This window comes from Mustela putorius, unplaced genomic scaffold (genome assembly GCF_011764305.1).
Source record: "Mustela putorius furo isolate JIRA1106 unplaced genomic scaffold, ASM1176430v1.1 tig00000596_pilon_pilon_pilon, whole genome shotgun sequence".
Lineage (NCBI taxonomy): Eukaryota > Metazoa > Chordata > Mammalia > Carnivora > Mustelidae > Mustela > Mustela putorius.
Genome location: NW_025421428.1, coordinates 12,146,877 through 12,169,207, shown reverse-complemented (window position 1 = coordinate 12,169,207; position 22,331 = coordinate 12,146,877). Strand labels below are relative to the sequence as shown.

At 52.0% G+C, this 22,331-nt stretch overlaps 1 protein-coding gene across 12 annotated transcripts in view; it reads right to left on the bottom strand.

Annotated features, from left to right (window-relative positions):
* PRRC2B (proline rich coiled-coil 2B) overlaps positions 1-22,331 on the bottom strand; it is an 87,980-nt gene that overhangs the window by 41,961 nt on the left and 23,688 nt on the right. For 10 of the 12 annotated variants that reach the window (XM_045082611.1, XM_045082617.1, XM_045082614.1 and 7 more), the window contains exons 2-9: positions 17,083-17,248; positions 16,071-16,248; positions 12,960-13,062; positions 10,405-10,477; positions 6,566-6,709; positions 3,777-4,018; positions 3,196-3,317; positions 2,621-2,763 (exon numbers count right to left, since the gene is read on the bottom strand). In XM_045082611.1, coding sequence (XP_044938546.1) covers positions 2,621-2,763; positions 3,196-3,317; positions 3,777-4,018; positions 6,566-6,709; positions 10,405-10,477; positions 12,960-13,062; positions 16,071-16,248; positions 17,083-17,197 — 1,120 coding nt within the window. In that variant the 5' untranslated portion in view covers positions 17,198-17,248. Of the gene's footprint in view, positions 1-2,620; positions 2,764-3,195; positions 3,318-3,776; positions 4,019-6,565; positions 6,710-10,404; positions 10,478-12,959; positions 13,063-16,070; positions 16,249-17,082; positions 17,253-22,331 lie in introns of those variants that run through there. The other 2 variants (XM_045082612.1, XM_045082620.1) reach the window with 2 other exon arrangements.

Below are 22,331 nucleotides of genomic sequence, written 5' to 3'. Positions count from 1 at the left end.
GTAAATAAATAGGGATGCCTGGATGGCTCAGTCAGTTAGGCATCTGCCTTTGGCTGGGGTCATGGTCAGTCCTGGGATAGAGCCCTTAGTTGGGCTCCCTGCTTTGCAGAAAGCCTGCTTCTCCTTCTCCCTCTGCCTGCTTGTGCTCTATCAAGTAAATAAATTTTAAAAAAATATTTTATAAATAAATATCAACCAATCAATTAATACAGTACTCTAGATTACCGAAATAAAGGGCAAAAATCTTATGACGACAGACATAGGAAAAGTTATTTTATAAAATTCAATACCCATTCATGATTTAGAAAACAAAACACTCAGCAAACTAGAAATAGAAGGAAATCCCTCGATCTGATAAAGAACACCCAAAATCCTATAGCTGACATCAGATTTAACGGTGAAACACTAAACACTTTCTCCCCAAGGCCAAGAACAAAGAACCTGAATACAGCACTGAACTAGAAGTACCACAATGCATTTAGGCAAGAAAAAGAAATAAAAGGCATATCATCTAAAAAGAAGATACAAAACTTCCCCTATTTGTAGGCAAAATTCTAAGAAATCAACAAAACCTGGTGAAACTGATCCAGTTTAATTCAGCAAAGTGCTTGGTACAGGTCCATACACAAAAATCAACTGTTTATATAAAACACCAAATACAAAATAAAATTACATTTTAAAAAATCAATGCCATTTACAGCAGCATCAAAAAACATAAACTATTTAGGAATAAAGTTATCAAAAGCTGTTCAAGACCTCCATACTGAAAACTGAAACACAGCTGAGAAAAGTCAGACTCACCAAGCTCCCGGGTGGAAGATATTCCTGGGTATCAATGGAAGATACCATTTTATCCAGAAATAAATTCAACACAGTCCTAACCAAAATGCCTGTAGGCCTTTTGTAAATATGATAGACAGATTCTAAATTTATATGGGAATGAAAAGATTTTACAGTCAAATAATCTTAAAAAAAAAAAAACAGTCAATCTTGAAAAAGAACAAGGCTGGAAAACTTACATGGCCTGAATTTAAGACTTACTATAAACCTACAGGATGAACAAATACATCAATGAAATAAACAGGGTCCAGAAATAGACCCACACTTATCTAGTCAATGGATTTTTGGCAAAGGTGCCAGAGCAAAATTCAACAGGAAGAGGAAAGTCCTAACAAGTGGTACAGAACCACTAGACAGCCTTACAGATCAGAACAAGCCTTGACTCTTGGCTTATGCACAAAAATTAATTCAACATAGACCACAGACCCAAAAACGAGAGTTGAAACTATAGACAATAAGGGGGTATATTTGTTGTCAAGGAGAGACAAAGATTTTTAGACAGGACACAAAAGAAATAACTATAAAAAACACTAATAAATTAAGCTTCTTCAAAAGAAAGAAACTTTGGCTCATCAAAACACAATGCAAAAAAAAAAAAAAAAAGTGAACAGACAAGGGGGCGCCTGGGTGGCTCAGTCGGTTGTGTCTGACTCTTGCTTTTGGCTCAGGTTGTGACCTCGTGGGTCCGAGGATTGAGCCCCATGCCGGGCTCCGCGGTCAGCACGGAGTCTGCTTGGGATTCTCCCTCCCTCCCCTGCTGCCTCTTCCCCCACTTGTATACACATGCGCATGCTCTCTTTCTCAAATACATAAATAAATCTTAAAAAAAAACAAAAAACAAGGCAGGCAAACAATGGGAAAAAATATTTGTAAAACATGAAGTTGCAAATGACTCGTATCTGTGACTTGTATCCTACCGCTCAAAAAAACAAACCACCAGTAGCCAAATAACACATGAAAACTTGTTCATCATCATTAGTCATCAGCAAGATGCAAATCAAAAGCACAAGGAGCCACCACTACACACCCACTACAACGGCTAAAATTAAAAAGACTAATCACGTGGAAGTGTTGTGAGGGCGCAGAGAAACCCAGTTCTCAAACCGTGCTGCCAGGAATGTCACCTGGCCTGGGCACCACGGGGAAAAGGTGTGGGTGGGTCTCACAGGCCCAACCACTCATCTTCCCTTTGACCTAACAATTCCACTCCTGGGTATTTGCCAAAGACAAATGAAAATATTATTCATAAGGGAACCTCCCTCACAAAAGGGGAGGCCCTGGGCAGAGTTAGGGGAGGAAGGCTGGCCGGCTGGCAGGGGAAAGTTCCAGAAAGTCTTCTCAATGGGAAATGTGCTACACACGTGTGTCCCTCTGTCAAAATTGCACAGTGAAGATGAGCACCTTTCCATGTAATTAAAATGTATTTGAAAGCAAATAAACAAAAAGAATTATAAGAGAAAACAAGCAGGTTGACAGGGCATGGTACTTGCTGAAGCCAGGTGATGGGAAGCTGGGGCTCACTGCCCCACTGATAGTTTTGTTTAACTTTTCTATTCTAAAATGTCTTCTTCGGAAGTTAGCAAAACCTCCCCTAAAGCTAAGAGCAAGACCAAAGACCAACAGAGGACACGGCTCGGTGAGGAAGGGACAGCCAGCGAGCACCCACGGGGGTGCACCTGAGGCTGCCGCCCGCCCCACAGCCCACGCCCGCATGCTGACAGACACACACCCAATCAACTGCCCAGCGAGTGGCTCTGGCCCGGAAAGCCCCGAGACCCACCTGCCCAGCCGTCATCGGCGTCGGCGTCCAGGTCATCCAGGCCCTTCAGGTTTTCGGCGTTGATGATGGTGGGCCGCGGGGCCCGGCCCACCAGCTGCCTCAGCGGGCGGATGGGGCGAGTCGTGCCCAGCCTGCTTTCCTTCCTGATGAGGGCGAGAAGAGTAAATATCTGGCCTCATGTCAGGCATACAGATGGAAGCAAAACCTAATACTTTTCCCAAAAGTAAGTCCCACACTGCAAGGGCTCATAGTTGCATTTAACATTTGAATCGTCTCCTCTTAAAAGAAGCCTATAACAATAGTACACCAAAGAGGGGCTCTGCCTCAGTTTTACACACTCGGCACTAACGCCTAGGGCAGCAGCCACAAACACGTTCCAGAACGTCAACTCTGTCCCAAACGCACAAGCCCAGCCCGACCTCGTCCACCCCACATACCCTGCAGCTCGAGGCTGCTTTCCAGGCCCACTGCGGTCTGCAGAAGACAGAGCGCCTCAGTACATCAGCCCGTTACCTCGCGCAACGCCCCCTAACAGGGGCGCGCTCTCCACGCAGGACGTAACACAGAAGCCTTACCCATCTTGGTCATTCATCTGGAACTGTCTAAAAGGAACACGGGGTTCAAGACGGAGCTGGGGAAGGGGAAAAGATCCTCGTTCCACTGTACCCTGGTTCTCTGATGACTGCGGTGAACACATCTGAAACATAACATCAATGAACAGGATTTTCCGGTAATGGCTCACATGCCAAATTCCACTTGCATTCGTATTTGTTTTAGAAAATGGAAACTGGGAAGAAGAGACAGGGCGAGTCTTGGAGCTGCCCAGTTAATCCTACCCCCGTCTCCCCCATCTCTTTCCTGCCGTCAGGAAGTACACCAGGGGACTTGGGGAGTCATAGGCATGCCTGCCTCTCCTTTTTCTAAAGAACCAAGGCTCAAATAATGTCCACATCACCAGGGAAAGAACGCCGAAGACCCTTAAGATTTGAAAACGGGAGAGAAAAATGCAGAAGTAATGCAAACTTCCAAGGTAGGGCACATCAGGGCAAAGACACCGGGAGGAGAACCGAGGTGGACATTCAACCACTTAGAGGAGGTTCTGCTGGACACGAGCAATCCAACTTCGTGGGAAAAAAATGCATACTCTGAAACTTACAAAAGCAGGAAGCATGTCATGGTATGTAGGTGGGTGGTATACATTTCCCACGAACTGTGAAGCCCCTTTGCGGACAGGCTGAGCCGGGCGGAGACAGGGGTCCTTAGAATCGCTGGTGCATGCCGAGGAGGGGGCTCCGTCTCCCGCACTCGAGTTCCTGCTGCCCAGCTCAGTTGGGGAGGCGCTCAGAGACGTGGCAGAAATTATGTTTCGCCCACCGCCCTCCCTCCAGCTTGTCACATCTGGAAATTGAAAGGGGGCAAAAGGGTGGGGGGACAGAGGAAGGGGGAGGAGGGATTGTGTGAGGTTCTGAAGGTCAAGAGACCCCCTCATTCACCAAAAACAAAAAACCCAAAAGTGAAGAGTCGAGTCAAGTGGTTGAATCTGTCAGGGAAGGTGGAGGGCAGGCACCTGGCCGGGGACTACGAACTCGCTGCGGGAAGTCTGATTGTAAGAGAAATGCCAAACAAGGTCCACTCACAGAGAAGGCAAGTATAAACAAGACATGGTCTTCCGTTAATTAACAGAAAGCACACATACCCACAGATCTAACACACAAAGAAATCAGGACAGCCTTGATGAAAATAGCCTTGGGCTAATTTTCCCCACAAACACGGACCATCAGAATCAGCACTAGGCTCAGCACCTGGCTTTACGTTAAAACTGGAGTAAGTCCTGGGACATGTGGCTGGCTCAGTCGGTATAGCATGTGACTCTTGATCTTGGGGCTGTGAGTTCAAACCCCATGTTAGGTAGGTGTAGAGATTACTTAGAAATAAAACCTTGAAAATTGGTCTCAGTCCTGACATGTTTCAACAGTTTGATCATGACAGCTCTGGTCAGAGATTCACAGTTCATAAGGTAAAACAAAGCCCTCTCCCTGCGAGTTGGGGTGTGGAAGGGTCTGTGGACTGACATGTTTCACCGTGACAGCTCTGGTCAGAAATTCCGCAGTTCATAAGGTAAAGCAAAGCCCTCTCCCTGCGAGCTGGGGTGTGGAAGGGTCTGTGGCCCTACCCACCAGGCCTACACCTCCACTTGTTCCTGCTCCGCTCAGGGGTCTCTCCTGCAGGTCCCAGACCGCAACCTGCCAACCCATCTGTCTGTCCCAGATGAGGTTTCCCACTGTCAAGTTTAACAAGCTCTGGGGGAATCAGAGGCCAACAAGAAACCAAATGAGCCTGACCCTTCTCAGTCAAGCACAAGGTCCCTGAATACTTGACCCCTAAGAGAAAGAGACACAGCATAGGAGCCACAAAACCAGGGTCGGTTCCCAGCAATTCAACCACCTTGAATGCAGTCTTGGGCGAGGGCTTTGGTCACCACTCTGGCCACATGTGCTTCAGATGGAACTGATCCCAGAAGCTTCTTCTAGGTCTAATTTTTTTTTATAGTCCTACAAAGCAGCTTATTTTAATCCCAGAAAGCTACAATGCTTGGCTTGAGGAATTTGGTGACATTCTTTGGAGCTGACAAAATAACCCAGCACAGGCCACTGAGAAGGTAGCATGCGCCATTAAAGTGTCTCCTCGTGAGGACGTCGTCTACAGGGCATCAGTTCTGATGCTGGGTGCCTTGCGGATTAATGAAGACAAGAAGACAGAAGTCCCTCGTGTTTCAAGACCTAATCATGCCCTGCCTTCCACCCTCCCACACCCAAAAAAGAACCATTTCAAAATCTCTGGTCGGAAATGATGAAAAATCTCATTCCCGAAGAAAATCTTAAATCTCTGACCACTCAAGGCCTTTAAAATATATATATATATATATATATATATATATATGTGTGTGTGTATATATATATTACCTACAAGTACTGCTCTATAATCCTGCAACTCCTTGGCCAGACCCCAGATGAGGGGATTGTGGAGACAAGTCCTAGGCTGGGTACAAACAATCCCCAGCAGGGCACACTGAAACACAGACGCTAACCTGGCTGGAGATGGAGCAGGGCTGGCAATCAGACTTTTTAACAAACTCCGCGAAGGCTCCTGATAGGATTTGGCTCGGTTTAGGAACCCCTGGCTTAGAAAACAGGCTCCAGGGGCACCTGGGTGGCTCAGTCAGTTGAGCATCTGCCTTAAGCTCAGGTCAGATACTGGGGTTCTGGGATGGAGCCCCGTGTCAGACTCCCTGCTCGGCTCCCTCTCCCTCTGCCTACTTCTCTACCTACTTGTGCTCTCTGTCAAATAAACAAAATCTTTTAAAAAAGAGGGACGCCCAGGTGGCTCAGTTGGTTGGGCAGCTGCCTTCGGCTCAGGTCATGATCCTGGTGTCCTGGGATCAAGTCCCACATCGGGCTCCTTGCTCAGCGGGGAGCCTGCTTCTCCCTCTGCCTCTGCCTGCCTCTCTGTCTGCCTGTGCTTGCTCGCTTTCCCTCTCTCTCTCTCTCTGACAAATAAATAAAATCTTAGGAAAAAAAAAAATCTTTAAAAAAAGAAAAAGAAAACAGCCTTCTGAACATCCGGGACAAAGTGAACGGGCCCTTGGTCTGTCTTTGCCATGAGCACCTGAGCAGAGCAGCACGAATGTCTACTGATGGGCGGCGGGGGGGCGTGCGGAGCAGACAGGCCTGGCCCAACCCGGAGGAGGAGAAAGGAGGAGTGGCCTGCAGACCAGCCTAGGGAGTAAATCGCGCGGAGGCAGGGAACAGGTTACAGGGTCAGTAAGCACGCCTTCTGGGCAGAGAGCCTGGGGCCCGGGAGCACTTCTAAGCCGCAGAAAGGCAGAAGGAGGCAGGCGGTCCGCTGTTCCCACGCGTGCCCAGACAGGGAGCGCAGTGCACTTACTCTGAGGGCGGAGGCTTGGTCCTGGCCCATACGACAGATCGAAGACGCCCCTTTCCTTGCCAGCCTTGTCCTGCCCTCCAGCTGCTTTCAGCGTCGGAAACTCCTCGGGAGAGAAGGATAACAGTCGGCTTGAGCCCCTTAAACCTGCCGAGAAAAGCAGAGGACTTGGTGAGGGGCAAGAACGCTGTTGGCCTTAGCAGCTCTGAAGGTCGGAAGCCACGCAGCCTGCGCAGGCGCCGTGTACTCCCCTAGGGACAAGGAGAGCCGGACGCAGATGGCCTGTAGGGGCTACTGCTAACATGGCGCAAGGGAGAGCAGATCACAGCCGCTCCAGCCCAGACCCTTCCCCGCTCCTAGAAAAGGGCGGTCTTCGGGGAAATCAGCCAAAGGAGGTCAATGGCTCTCATGTAGAGGTAAATCCACCAGAAGGTGCCTGTGCCCCCCTCCGGCGGCCGCCACCCCAGATCTACTCTCGTGAACAATAAACATCTCACTCCTGTGATTCTGGGGTCTGATCCTTCCTTGGCTCTCCCATCCACTCCCCAGTACTACAGGCTCCTCAGAAGAAACCCTTCTTTAACTTTCTGGGAGCCCTTCCCCGCACTGAACACCGGGACCTGAAATCATCTTTCGGATGAATGCCTCATAACAAATGGTGCATTTCAGGGTCCAGAGGGATCTGATGCTTTTATCTGGACCAAATGCCCAGCACCCTGTAAACATAACCTCTGTAGTTCTTTTTTCCGACTGTGACGTGCCTGGCTCCCTAGACGACCAAGTCCAGTTCCCCCCAAGTACTCTTCCAGCAGCACTGGCGGACCCACAGACCCATGCACTATGGCTGCCTGGGCCGGAAACATGGGATTGGCGTGGACGCACGAGGCAACAACTCAATCACAACCCACTCAGTGAAAAAATCTAGGGCCACATAAACCTGCTGGGGTGACAAGGCGACACATTCTTCACCGAAGATTAACCTGAGAGACAATCTCCAAGTGTCACGAAGGAGCTCTGCTGCTCTGTGAAGGGGGACCTCGACTCACAGAGTCACTCAGGCATGTTAAAAAACCACTGACAAGGATGAAATATGAAAGTCTTACTTTAAAAATACAGATCTGAATCTTAAAAACACTCCATACTTTTCCTGCCCCAGCAGTCCCAACGGTCTCACTCCACGCATGAATTAAACTTAACCTTCACAGATAAAAAAACAAAAAACATAATCTCAACGAGAGCAACAGCATTCCGTAAGGTGTCCGTGCTCGAGGGGTCCGCCGCCAACCCCAGGGCTACGCGTTCCCTGTGTGCAAACCCGAGGTGGGGATACTGGGGACTTCTCCAAGGGTCCCAGGCGGGACCCTCGGTGGTGGTGCGGGAGCCCTTGAGCCTCCGCCCTCAGCCTGCACCCCACAGGCCCCGGGGAGCCGGTGCTGGTGGAAAAGGCCTGACCAGCACCTTCTACACGGGAGGGTCTGCCGCCACCGAGAAGAGCGATGCAACATTCACAAATGATTTTGTCACGTTTTGGAATTATTTTCTGAACCATGTCTTATTTTTTATAGGAAACAGAGTCACAAGGTTCAAAAGCAGCCTGAGAAAGGCACAAACGGATGAGCCCCCAACACTCCCACTGCCCCTTCCAACACCCCAGAAAACAGGCCGCTTCCAGTTCCACTCCCTCCCCTCCTGAGGCTCCCTTCCAGACTCTTCTCTACTGCACAGACATGCTTCTGAAGTGTATTTTCCCTCATCTCCAATCTTTGCATGAAGAGTAGTACGTACTGCATGTGCCACTCTATACTATCCATCATTTCTGAATGTACCACTGCCAGATCCGTGTAAAAGGTTTTTTCTGTTGGAAAGCAGTATTTCATTAAAGCACCAAAACTTGGTGGACATTTCATGTGACTGTCTCCAGTCTTCTGCTCTTACAGTGCTGCAGGAAGCATCCTGTCCGTGTGTCATTTCGCACACAGGAAGCGTCCCTCGAGGCAGACCTCCACAGAGCGGCACGGCCAGGTCGAAGGGCGGAGGTATCAGTGCCTGGACGGCGGCCGCGCAGCCCTCCGCGGCTTGTGCCAACTTCACTAGGATTTTTTAACCTCTGTAGTTCTTTTTTCTTTAAGATTTTATTTATTTATTTGATAGAAAGATAGATAGAAGAGAGGGCACAGGCAGAGGAGCAGCAGGCAGAGGGAGAGGGAGGAGCAGACTCCCTGCTGAGTAGGGAATCCAATGCCGGGGTCCTAGGGGGCTCCATCCCAGGACCCTGGGATCATGGCCTGAGCCAAAGGCACCCCTGTAGTTCTTTCTATATACAAATTAACACATCTGATCTACTTTTAAAAAGTTCTAGCCTCCCAGGGCACCTCATCATGAAGCCTCTACCTTCGGCTCTGGTCATGATCCCAGGATCCCGGGATCGAGCCCCACATTGTGCTCCCTGCTTGAGGGGAGCCTATTTCTCCCTCTCCTCCCTGCTGGTGCTCCTCTCTCACCATCTCTCTCTCTCTCAAATAAATAAGTCTCTTTTTTAAAATTTCAAGCCTTATATATAAAGACTACTGTGAAGACAATCTAGCGAGTGCACTTGATAAAGCCTCTTTAAAGACCTAATTGTAGGGGACTGAGATACTTGCTGCCGCCCTCCCCCTGCCGTCCCCCACTCATCAGCCCCCTCTACCTCATCCAGAGACTGGAATCCTTAAAATGCCTTCGCAGATGGGACCACGCAGGCCGAGCTCTCGGGCCCTGAGCTCCTCTGAAGGAGCTGGGACTTGACAGCACGCAGCACGCTGCTGACTGATGTGTCACTCTGCACCGGAGACTGAGGACAGAGCCTCCAAGCACCGACAATTCCCTCCCAGAAGGGGCATATGTGCGCCAGTAAGCAGGGAAGGGCACGGGGCAGGTGGGCGTCAGCTGCACTTCTACACGAGCTACAGAAGGCAGCTGGCCAAGCCCTGGCTGTCGGGCATGCTGGAGGCCCAAGGTGCCGCCAGGACTGGGGGCAGAACACGGGGCAGCCCATGCTCTCGTGGGAGGAAGAGCGCTCATGGCCACCCACGCCCCCCAGCAGCCCCCTCCCTGCAGCGTGGAGGCATCGCGCAGCTGCATGGGTGCAGTGTGCTAGAAATATTCAAGCTAACAGGGACAAGTTAGGAGGGCTCATGCGGAAAAATCTGGATTTTTGGCTTCTCTCAAAAGTACCCACGAGCCAGGGCCTGCATTCTCTGAGGGCTCTGGTCACCGGTGGTGGGGAGGAGTCTGGAAGTCCCCTCTGCAGTCACCGGGAGCTGAGCTCCTCCTCCTCCTCCTCCCTGTCTCCCTCTGCGAGGCCGCTTTGGCTGCAGCTCTGCTGGCCCAAGTGCTTCCCGGGTCGGACAGGCCGTGAACAGTAGCAAGTCTGATGTCACCATCCAAAACGCAAGCTGCTCGATTCCCAGGGCCCAGGCCCACAGCTCACACCCCACCACACCACACTGCCTCCCCGCAGGCCGGGGCAAGAGGAAGCAGACACCTGTCGGCCGCGCAGCAGAGCAGCTCTCAGTTCTACCAGTGGCTCTGCCAGGTCAGAGCGCGGCAGGTCAGTGTCCAGCCTCCCCACGCACCTGAGGAGGGATGCCCTGACTCACAGCACTCTGGAAACCAGAGCTGACAAGCTTGGCAGACTTATGCTCCCACCCCTGGGGCAGAGGGAAAGGCTGCACGGACCAGAAGCTCAGTCACAAAGATGCCACAAAGCCCAAGGCCAAGGGCTGCCAAGACCCAAGGGAACAGTCCAGAAAAGGTACCCGTCCCTCCCACACACCCAGGCCAACACCACCGCCCACACTTACCACCTTCGTGTCCTGCTGGCTTTCCATTCAGCTGTGCCCATGACTTTGGTCCACCTGGCACTGAATTTGTGTTCTGAAAGGAGGAAGGAAATGAGAATGAATCCAGTGCCGCTGGCTTTCCACCCGGCTCCCACCTGTGTGGCCGCCAGACGGTCAGGAGCTGCCGGGCCCACAGCACAGGTGAGGAGCAGGACGGAGGGGAGGGCCAGCTCACATCCTGGTCCTGCTGCAGAGCCATGACTCAAGCCCATGTCCCCTTCAGACTGCACTCCAGAACATTCTGTCAGGTCACCTCTCGTGCCCACACAGCGCTACTGTGCCTGGTTCCAGAGGTTAACAACCAGACCCCAATTCCAGCACATGTCTCAAAACCCATGTACCATGGCCAGCAAGAGCCCGGAGCCTCATCTTTGTCCAGAGGGGCCGCTACACCACCTTCAGTAATTACTGTCATCCTACGAGGCACAGCAATTCAAGGGAGGCCTTTCTCTGCGGATCTGGACTCATCGGGCTCACACGCAGCTGTACTGAAAGCTCCCGGCAGGTGAGGTGTTATGCGAGGCACACCTCACTGAGCAAACTCACCCACACCCTGGGAAGGTTCCAGTCCTCTCCTAGCTGAGGCTCAGAAACCAGTCACTAGTCCCAGTGAGGAGGGCAGGACCGGGACCTGTCCCCGCTCAGCCTGTGTCCCAAGCCCAGTTGAGTCCCCAGCCACGGAGCCCACCTGCCTTTCCCAGAGAGCATTCAACCTAGCAGCTTCCCTCACCCCCAACAGAAGGTAAAAATGCACAAAACAAAGCTGCCGCAGCAGAACATCTCAACACTTGCAGGGTCAGACCTCACATTCAGTACCGACCCCTTCCGCCCAGCGCTGCCCCCAGCACCACCACAGTCTCTCTCACTCTCCATGCAGAGCTGACTAGGTCTCACGATCCATTCAGGTATCAGGAGTGGCCAGGTGCCCTGGGATGGCCACAGGCCCCTGCGCACAGACCACAGAAGGCTTGTACCAGTGACGAAACAGGGCAGGGCTGCTGGGACGGGGCAGTCCGGCATCCCACAGCCTTCCATGTGGTGTCTGAGCCCGCACCATGGTGCCCCTGCCTTTGCCCACCAAAGGCACCGAGCGGGAAGAGAATGGCTCCAGATCTGAGAAGTGGCACTAATGTTGCCGTCTGAACTCCTGGCATGCCTCTAACAAGTGCTGTCATGTCTCTCAGGGCGAGGCTTCAGCTGCTGGAAATACTGGGACTCCCTTCTCACTGCCATCCCGTGGGAAGAGTGGAGCCCGGGGCAGAGTGACCAGCACGCTGGTCGCCACGGTCAGCAGCTCTTCTCAGCAGACCAGGCCCATGGCAGGCCCAGCCAAGACTCTGCAGTCCCGGGGGACAGGCACAGATCCACTTCTAGCAGCTCCCAAGGCGAGTCCGGCGGACAGCAAGGGTGGCAAACCAAGGCTGCCCTAGTCTCTTCGCTTCCAAGTCCAGGAGACAGAGCCGAGCGCAACTCTGGACTCTGGCTGGGCGCCAGGCACTCGTGGATTCAGGCCAGTGAAAAGGGGACCTTCGCGGGAGTATGGACTTCTCTCACCTTCTCCTTTAATATCGAAAGCGCAGCTCGGTGTCAAGTGGGGGAGGGTGCCTTTCTGGCGAGGCCATACACTCCCCCCAGTGGTTGGGGATGGCATCTCAGACCTTCTGTTGCCCAGGGAGCAGTACTAAACGAAAATACAGCAGTGCAGGTCGTTTTCCAGACAGCTGCGCAATGTTAGGTCTACACGTCTTGTGGTCTAAAAGATCTGCAGGCGTCTCATCTGGGTTTCTAGCTAACAGCCAAGTGTATCGGCCTACTGACCCACGAGATCCACAGACTCCGATGGCCTGAGTACATGATGATCCCTTGCCTGATTAAATCCTGGTTTTCTGTTTAGGAAAACACTCTTTATTTATTTATTTTTAAGATTTTCTTTTTTAAGTAATCTCTTTGTGACTTCAAACCCCAAGGTCAAGAGTCACATGTGCCACCAACTAAGCCAGCCAGGCGCCCCCAGCAGAAGTCTTTAAATGCATCAACAAGCGAAGGGCCACATATCAGTATCTCCCAAAGTATGTTCCTGGAAACACCTGTCTCTAAAGACGTTAAGTTAGACAGGTTTCCTAGGACAGATGGGTTCAGGGAGTGCTACTTACTGTCTTTGCAAAGTCACAGCACACACAAGCACACGAAAGACACTGATGAGAGGTCTGACAGTAAAGGAGCTTGCTTAATTTTGTTTCTCAACTGACCCCCAAACCTTCCTGTGACCTAACCGGTCCCCATGGAGCATGACCAGGGGCCCCTGATCTGGCCTGGAGCTCACCCCAGTGACCTCCCCTCAAGGTAAGACACCAGAAAGCAAGTTAGGTGTCCGTACTCTGTTTTGGATCTGGGGCCTCTCTCCAAAAGCGGCAGACTCAAGTCACCTCAGGGGACCTGTGACAATGTCCTGTGAACCTTTCCCACGGCCCCCTGACAGGCTTGCCTCCAGAAGGAGCAGGTCACGCGGCACCTACCTCCTGGCTGCTCGACTGTGTCGGCTTCTGTAAGCTGGAGACAGGCCTCTGCAAACCCGGCTGCGGCAGCGACTCCGGCGGCGGAGAGCCCGTCGCACTGGAACTGGACAAGGTGGGGGGTACGGCGGTCAGACAGGTGTGGGCGCACACAGGCCCCTCCGAGCCTCCCAGAGCCTGGGCAGCAGCACATCAGCTCTCCCCAGCAGACTCTCCCACTGCAGAGCCCACGAGAAGCTAGGCCCCCTCCAAGGCCTAGCCACACCCGTCTGCTGGGCAGGACGGTCCTCGGCCTCCAGGCAGAGCTGTCCCTGCAGCTTATGGTAGCTCACCATAAGCAAGGGCTAGAGGAGCCGCCAACAGGGAAACTGAGTCACACAGGGAAGGGGCTCCGAGACCCAGACTCCTGACCAAGCGCTCACGGCAGTGCAGGGGACTGATGCCTTTGAGAGATGGGATTTTGCTCATTGGCTTATAAAAGAAATATGTGCCCAGAGTAAAAATAAATGTATAAGTATATCTAACACAGAATCTGTCACGATCTCATCCTCCAGAGTGCACACCGAGCAGATTCTGCTATATATATTAGCATAGTATTTTTTTAACATGAGTGGGTTGACACCACACATACAATCCGTAACTTGTTTTTACTTAACGTATCTAATGTGCTCTGGGAAGGCACACGGCTCGACTCCTGGTTTTAGAGATACAGTACAACTGGATAGGCCCCACCCCCAATTTTTCCCCCATTACTGGCCAAACTTCAATGAGAACTTCTTAATACAAATCTTTCACATACTTCTGTGTCATTCAGTAGTCTAAGTTCTTAGACGTGGAACTGCTGGGTCAAAAGGAATTTTGAAGTTGACAAAGTATGGCCCGAGGGCCCTGCAAAGACGACTGTGTCAGCTGCTGCACACTCCACAAGCAACCAGGGGCTGTGAGGACGACATCCGCTCACCCAGAGCCTTCTGGTCACTTGTTCTGCTTGATAGGACCCGAGGAGGGCCGCCATCCACTCAGCCAGTCTCCCCCGATGCCGGAGGCTCACCAGTAGGCTGAGGCCAGATGCTACACATGTATATGCTGCGGGGGCCGACATGACCCAAGGAGCCCCGTGGACAGCATCACCACAAAGTTAAGGCCACCAATCTCCTCTCACATCACCTTCTACCTACAACAGAAGCTTCTGCATAGCGTCGCTTTTGTGTTCTCCAAACCTAAGCACAGAGTCCCAGTGGTGATGGCCCTCAGCCCGTCCCCTTCCTGTGATCCCGAGGGAGGACATGGCCCAGGGGAGCAGAGGATCAGCGCCTGCGGTCCACTGCCTCGTCTCTACCTTCCCCCTAGCTGATGTGCTTCTGCAAGATCGGCCTCACTCAGGTCCCCTGGCCCTTTCTGTGCCAATGACGGCAGGAGCCACATAAGCAGGGAGTGGGGCCCTGTCCTCACTCTCTGGAACTGGGATGGAGGCATGTCAACTCTTGGGCTGAAATGTACCATATCCATGTCAGTACAGAGTCTGTGGCGTCAACTGTCTGAACAAGACGACAGCAGCGGCGGACCACCGCCAGCACTCTCCGTGCCGGCTGACCGACCTGCATCAGCCCCTCCATGTCCTACAACCACCCGGGTGTCCCCGTATCTCCTAGGACACCGGAGCGCACAAAGCAGATCACTATCCAGGCTCCAGGGCCTGGCTGATCCTCAAAGTTGGGCCTCACCACCAACCTGTATGACCCCTAAATAAACAACTGGAAAAATGTAAAAACAGCTTTTCAGACCCCACTTTTACTGTTCCTCCATGCTCACCCGACTGAACTATGTGCTTACTCTCTACATCTTGTCTGAAGTAAGTACAGGAAGTTTTGCAGAAGCCGCCATGGCCAGGATGTCTGCAGGGCTCAGCCGGTTAAGCACCCGACTCTTGGTTTCAGCTCAGGTCATGATCTCAGGGTCGTGAGATTGAGCCCCGCATCCAACTCCACACTAAGCCTGGAGCCTGCTTAAGAGTCTCTCTCTGCCTCTGCCTCTCCTCCTCCCCTTCCTCCCACCCCTGCGCTCACACACTCGCTCCCTCTCTCTCTAAAAAAAAAAAAAAAAGCCATCATAGCCATTTCCAGTGAGAGAAAAGGACACGGGTTGGCAGGCCGCACTCTAGGTCACTTTTACTCTCTGGATCCTGAGCACTGGCAGCCAGAGCACAAGAGGAGATCGCGGGCAGGAAGACACAGGAGACCAGACTGTGCTGTTCTCACTCCCCAGCAGGCAAACCCTAGCAGCAGGTCCTGCGGGCCAGCCTTAGCAAGGTCCTGTCCCTCCCTGGTCCCCTCCCTGTACAAATCCCAAATCCCCTCTCCTGCATACTGTTCTGGCTTGCTGGCGCCCAGCAGCAGAGACCCAGAGTGGAAAGTGGGAGAGAAGGGCCCAGGTCACGTGCCCGAGGCCAAGCTGGAACCCCCCACCCCACACCCCCTCTCTTGCCCAACAGCAGCCCCTACAGTTGCTGTTGCTCTAATGGCTTCGGTGCCACACCCGCCGCCGACGGCTCCCGTAAGTGCCGTGCTGGCAGTGGTGCGAGCCCACAGGGAGGCTGCATACCAAACCTGAATAAGGAGGATTCTGGATTGTTCTCCTTCCTAACTGGGTCTGTTTGGAGCAACTAACTGCAGCAGTCTTTACAGAGAGCTGCTATCCCCGAAGCTGGGAAGACAGCCTCCTCCTCACCCCAGAACTGGCGCAAAGGGACGACCAGGAGCGGAGTACCCTTGGGCACCTGCCCTGTCCGTGGGGCCCGCACTGGCTCAGACACCGGCCCCGAGGCGCCGCATAAGCTCCTCTGGGTTGATAAGGCCCTTCCTAATAAGGCACGGGGGACACTGGTCACCGGGGACGAGGCAGCCCACAGAAGCCCTGCTGCTGCTGCTCCTGAAGCCAGGAAAACGAAGGCAAAGACCAAGAAACAACCAAGCAGCAGGAGTCAGGGCAAAAGAAGCTTCCTCTGCGATCTCCCCAGCTCTCTAGCTCAGCCACTGCCCTCTGCAGAAGCAAAGTGGGCCGCGGCGCTCCATGAAGCTCTGGTGACAGCCCCCCCACCTGCCCCCCTGTTCTCACCTCTTTGGGTCTTGCTGATCCTGCTTGTTTGCCCATCCCGTCCCGTCCTTGGGAACTATCACAATGTTGGGGTCGTTTCCTCTGTTTTCAGACTTCAAGCTCGGCAGGTTTGCAGGTGGTGGCATGCGTCGGGCTGTGGCCACTTTCCCGAGACTCTGTAAGCCATGTCTAGGAATAACTGTGGGGACAGAGGGTGGAGACAGGCGAGTTTCAGAAGAAAGAGGCCGGGAGGCAACTGGTCTTTCACACTCTAAGCGATGATGACAAAGACAGCCGAACAGACGCAAGGGGCAGCCTGCCTGCAAGCAACGAAACGGTCAGGGAGCTGCTCAGCTGCTTCACAAGGCCGTGGCAGAGGCCTCAGAGCCACGGGAGAGGCTGACATCTGCACCGAGGCTTCCATTTTACTAGAGCAGGAGCAGGCACAGGGAGTTTACACCATGGGCAGGGAGCCGGGCCCAGAAGCCTCCGCCCCACACGGTGACCACCTTGCGCAGCTGAGGCGCCTCGCAGCAGGACAGAAGGGTCAGCCTCTGCCTAGCCACAGGCCGGGCCTGAGCAGGGCCTGGGCAGGGCCCTCAACAGTCCCCAAATCCTCCCAGGGTGCGGACAGTGTCAACAGGACCTTCCCCCCACGCTCCAGAATATCAGAACCACGAAGCCTAAAACAGGGTAACTAATGCAAATGAAGTTCCAGTCTACCCACGGAGAGGAACCTGTCCCTGGCTTCCAGGAGGTAAGACACAGGAGGACACAATCCATGGAGGCAGAGTCAGGATTTCCTGTCCGCAGCGGCCCTTTCTGCCTCAGGAACTGGCACCAAAATCAGACACAAACAGGAGCAGGGGCCGGGGGGAGGGGAGAGTGGGGTTCTGCATCCCCAGATCTGCCAGGTGACCACTCCATGCCCAGAAGGCAGTGTGACCAGGGGGACTCTGGGTCTTCACCATTCCTAACCGGGGTTTCTCACGTAAGGAAAAGCGTAGAGAACTGGCCTCACCCCGGATCTTACCTGAGGATCTGAGCGCGTCTACGGATTTTCCTTTGTACTTATCAAACAGGCTGAGAGTCGAATACTTGCTTTTCCCATCCTTGCCCTTGGTTATTTGCCCCAAACGATCGGACATTGCGATGAAATGTCATCTAGTAAGGAAATTTTTCTCGGCACCACTCCCGATCTGCCTTTGAAAAATTTTTTTTTTTTTTTTTTTAAGAAAGGAAAGAAAGAAAAGAAAAGAAAAAAAAGAGCGTCAATCCACCAGAACACCCAAGGCAATGGAGACTGAATTCTTCAGGAATCACGGATCTCCTTGAAGACCTGAAGAAAGCCTTGAAGACCTGAAGAAAGCCTTGGATTCTGTCTCTAGAGAATTGCCCTTACCACACACAGGCCATTCTGTTCACACTTAAAGAACATTTTGTTGGAAGTCCCTCCCCCACTCCCAACTGTTAAGAAGTCCTATTCTGTCTGAATTGGCCAGAGTCTATCGCTCACCAACGACACTGAAATGTAAACCTTTTCACACTGAGTCCTTGGGCCAAGTCAAGGACAGCTCTTCAAGACGGAGAAGAAATACTCATCACTGCAGCACACCCACGTTAACACCAGAACTCGGGCAGAGCATGGGACGTACACAACATGCTTATGAAGGCCGTTCATTTCAAGGATGAGCAAAACCAAATCCAAGAGAAGCAATGCAAGTCAGGGTGGTCCGCAGGACCCGCCAGGTGTGTGCATTTCTCAAACCAAAGAACCTGCATCCAGAGAAAAAGCACGGGCTCAGGCAACAGAAGAAGCAGGGCTCCTGGGGCGCACGCAGGTGCGGACACAGACGCACCCCCAGGAGAGACTGCGCGGGGGAGGGGGAGCTGTTCGGGTTCCGTTGCCCCCTCCACTTGGAAAACTTTGACAAGACGACCAAGAAGGCAGCTCCTTCCCTCTGCACTTTCTCATTTCCTATGGGCTGCTCTCCTAGGGCTGCTCTAAATATTAGCATGTTACTCACTCATTCATTCAGGTACTGAGCGTGTGCCTGCCAAGGGTGAGTGAGCGCCCCATGGTAGGCGACTCACCTGGGGACCAAGAGCTTCCATGTCTTCTATCCTAGACCCAAGAGGTTCTTGGCTATAGTTTCTAAAACTGGATCACGAAAAATAAACTTGTATGAGAGATCACTACTTCCCTCTGGAATTCATGTAGCGGAAGAAAGCTACATGCAGTAGCTAAAGCTAAAGCTACAGCAGTCACTCAGACGTACTGCTAAGGCATGTCAGAGGTAAGAGCGAACAGCTCGCTGATGATGAAGGACGCCTGGTGGCAGCGGCCGCAGGATGGTTTGCTGTCTTACCCTATTCTGAAACCATACAGGCCAGAAGAAACACCTTCAGTGTGCTGGCAAAGCACTCTGCCAAACCAGGGAGGACGATAAAATTCTATATATTATGATGCAAGACTTTTATATAAAGCACAGGGAGCAAAGATCAGTTACAAACTGGGGCCAAAAAAAAAAGGAACAGGAGACAGTGGCATCACGTACCTCCAGGCTCATGGAACCTGGCGCCAGGCTGAAGACAAACCAAGCTGGTTCTTACACAAAACTGGGTACATCCAGCCTTTCATTCATTTGATAAATCTTGAAAATGAATGAAATCTGTAGGAGAGTCAGCCTCAATGAAGGCAGAAACCACAAACGCTACAAAGTGCTCAGAGCTCCCAAGCTTACATGTCGGAGCCTCCCCAAGTGTGTCTGCCTCTTGGGCCAGGAGCAAAGAATGACCAGGCACGGAAACTCGCCCAAAGTGTCCAAATCCTGATTCTGGTGCCCCGAGGTTCTATAACACATCCCTTTATCTTTAAATCTCCCTCCCCGGAGCTGGCTCCAGGGAGTTTCTGCTCCCAGCCCAACAGTCACAACTAACAACAGCATTCTTCCCCCACGCTGGGCGGTAAGCCCCTCAGGGCAGGAACTGGATTTGATTTTCCTCAGAATAACTGGTATTTAACAGGATCTCAAATGTAAATCAACCTGAAATTCTCCATTAGGATTGGATGAGATCTTTCAGGCACTTCTGTCAAATCAAAAGATCATTCGGATAGGAACGTGAAACACACACAGACACACACCCTCCCCCCTCTTCCTCCCCTCTATTAGCAGAAGCCCTTGAGATTGTCACCATGGTGATGGGGACGTGGGGCCCCTGCCTCACAGAGCTTACAGTCTAGAACAGGGGCTGGCAAACACTGGTCAGCATCCGAGCTGTTTTGTAAAAGCCCTCAAATTAAGAATGATCTTTTAAGGGGCGCTTGGGTGGCTCAGTGGGTTAAAGCCTCTGCTTTCGGCTCAGGTCATGATCCCAGGGTCCTGCTCAGCGGGGAGCCTGCTTCCCTCTCTCTGCCTGCCTCTCTGCCTACTTATGATCTCTGTCAAATAAATAAAATCTTTTTTTTAAAAATCACTTTCCACATTTGTTTTAAAAAACAAAGAATCCGTGACACCTTATGTGGCCCACAATGCCACAAGTAGAAAAAGGTTGCCCGCCCTGCGTCTAAAAGGAAGTCTTGAGCAAGCACCTTCCGAGGCCTCCAGGTGGGCAGTAACTGGGTGGCCTGGGAGAGGCCCTACAACTCAAGCAGGAGGGGGGCAGGGCCCCCAAAATGAGATTACCCTGTGGACTGTGTCTAGACACTTCCAGACTTTTCTACTTAGTACTCTTTTCACAAACTCTGTGGCAGGCAGAAGCTCCCATGCGGATTCCCAGAACCTGTGACTTCCTTACCTTACACAGCAAAAGGGATTCTGGAGATGTGATTAACAGAAGGCTAGCGAGATAGGGAGATGATCCTGGATTATGTGTGCAAGCCCACAAGGTCCCTAGAAGGGAGTGCAGGAGGGCCAGAGTCAGAAAGCGGTGGCACCTCAGGGCAGAGGCTGGACAGCTCTTTGAGGATGGAAGGGGCCCCAGCAAGGGCTGCAGAAGCCTGTCAGAGCTGGAGAAAAGGAGCTGGAGAAAAGCGAAGTAAGAATTCTACCCCCCCAACCGAGTCTCCAGAAGGAATCAGCCCCACCCACACCTTGACTGTACGTAGTCCAGAAAGACTCACTTCAGACTTCTGACCTCCAAAACTGTAGGAGGATGCATTTGCACTGTTGTTTTTTTAGGATTTTATTTGAGAGAGAGTGTGTGTGAGTGGGTGAGGCGGGTAGGAGAAGGAGAAGGAGAAGCAGGCTCCTCATTGAGCAGGGAGTCCACCTGGGGCTGGATCCCAGAACCCTGAGAGCAGGGCCTGGGCCAAAGGCAGACACTTAACCCACTGAGCCACCCGGAGGCCCCTACGGCTGCATTGTTTTAAACCACTAGAGTTATGGTAATTGGTTACAACAACAGAAAAACACTCATTCATTTAAGAGGCTTTTATTAGGCACCACTGTGTGCCCAGCACTGAGCTGGGCGTGGGATGCAGCAGAAGGCCCAGCTGTGCCCCGTATAGCCAGAAGAATGACGTGACCACCCATGGTCACAGAGCTAATTATTAAGAAACCGGTTCCAGAAAATGATGAAAAATGATACCTGGCAGCTACCTCTCTGCTGTCCCTGACCACAGCTCTGACCAGACCAGTGACCCTACAAACATTTCTGAATAAAATCCGAGGTGTCTCCTTCCCGGCCCCATACCTGGCAGAACTACAGCTTTAGCACTGTTCATTTAAATTCATCCAACTACAGAGTTCTTTACTAAACTAAAAACCAAACTGACTAAGGCCAGGGAAGGAAAAATTATTTACCAGCCATTCTGGACTTGTATTTCCACACGAAATCCTTATGTGCTTAACTTCTACACATCAAATGTCTTTTAATTCTGAGACTTGACCAGAAAATACCTGTTTCCACAAATAGGGCTAGAAAGTATTCTTAAAATCTGTTGCTCCAAACTTCTGCCAGTTCACGGACACAAACAGACCTTTCCCTGATTCTGCACCGCCCGGTCCTGTGGCCAGAGGTTACAGTGGACAAAGACAGCTCTCCTGGGCCTTCCAGATGACAACACCCTTCTGAGAACGAACCGGTCCCCACCCCCACCCCCAGAAAGCACTAGGAGACCAGAAGCCTGACCACACCCCCAGTCCTGGCACTCCTGGAAAAAAAAAATGAAGAAAAACCCAGGGCAAACAGGATCCATTCTCCTGGGAACTTAGAATCGCGTCTAGGATTGTTAGTTGGTCTACAACTGTTGCTTGAAACCCTCCTGAGAAAACGAAGCATTCAGCAAATACTATCTGAGCACCTACTATGTGCGGGGGAAATGCTTCCCCCTCCCCTGGCAACCAGTGCACCTTGGGGAAGCCAGAGCACCGGCACACGCTGGACAAATGGCCTGCATTAAACGCGTACATGCAATTTTTTGCAGCGCCTCCTCCTCCCACTCTTTAACCAAGTTTTGCACCTGTTGACACATCGTGGGCCTCCCTGGCTCTCCGTTTCCCCGTCTACAGAATTGAGGGGCCAAGACAAGATTTCCCAAGTCCCAGATGGTTCTAAAGATCAAACACATCAGCGTTAATAGCCCCACTGCCAGAGAATGTACAAATGATTTACTGCCAAAGTAGTCATCTCTTATCACACATCCCGTACCGGGTCCTCTATTCCTACCTAAAGCTGTGAGGCTAACAGGCAAGGCGATAGAGCCCCCATCGCTATGGAAACAGCATCTGTGGGGGAGGGGCTGCACACTTTTTAAGGAAGACTGCACAGAGGGAGGTTCTTCCAGGCCATTTTCCTTTAGAACAGGAGTCCCCAAGTTATTGTCAGCCCAAGAAGGACATGTAGCAGAGCCCTGGAGGGCCCACAAAGCATAAACTATTTACTGCCTGATCCTTTACAAGATAAGGTTACAGACACTGGCCTTGAAGCATACAGTGTTTCTTTCATTAAGCCAGATTTCCCTGGGCACAGAATCAATCATCTGGGTATCTCTGCCCGCAGGCCTCTCCAGGACAGCGGGGCCGCTCTGCTCGCCCCATGGTCGTCACAAACACCAGGCCAGGAGCACCACCTGTCCGTAGGAGTGTGAACAGCTCACAGGCATCTGCTGAGTTTCTACCCATCGAGAGACACACAAACACAGCCTGACTGGTCTCACCAGATGGCAGAAAAGTGCAGGCAAATATCTGGATGTGAATCTCGAAGCCGGACGAGACGAGAGAACGTGTTTCTCAGCGGGTCCGAGGCGTGTTCACACAAGCCTGACTCACACCCCAACCC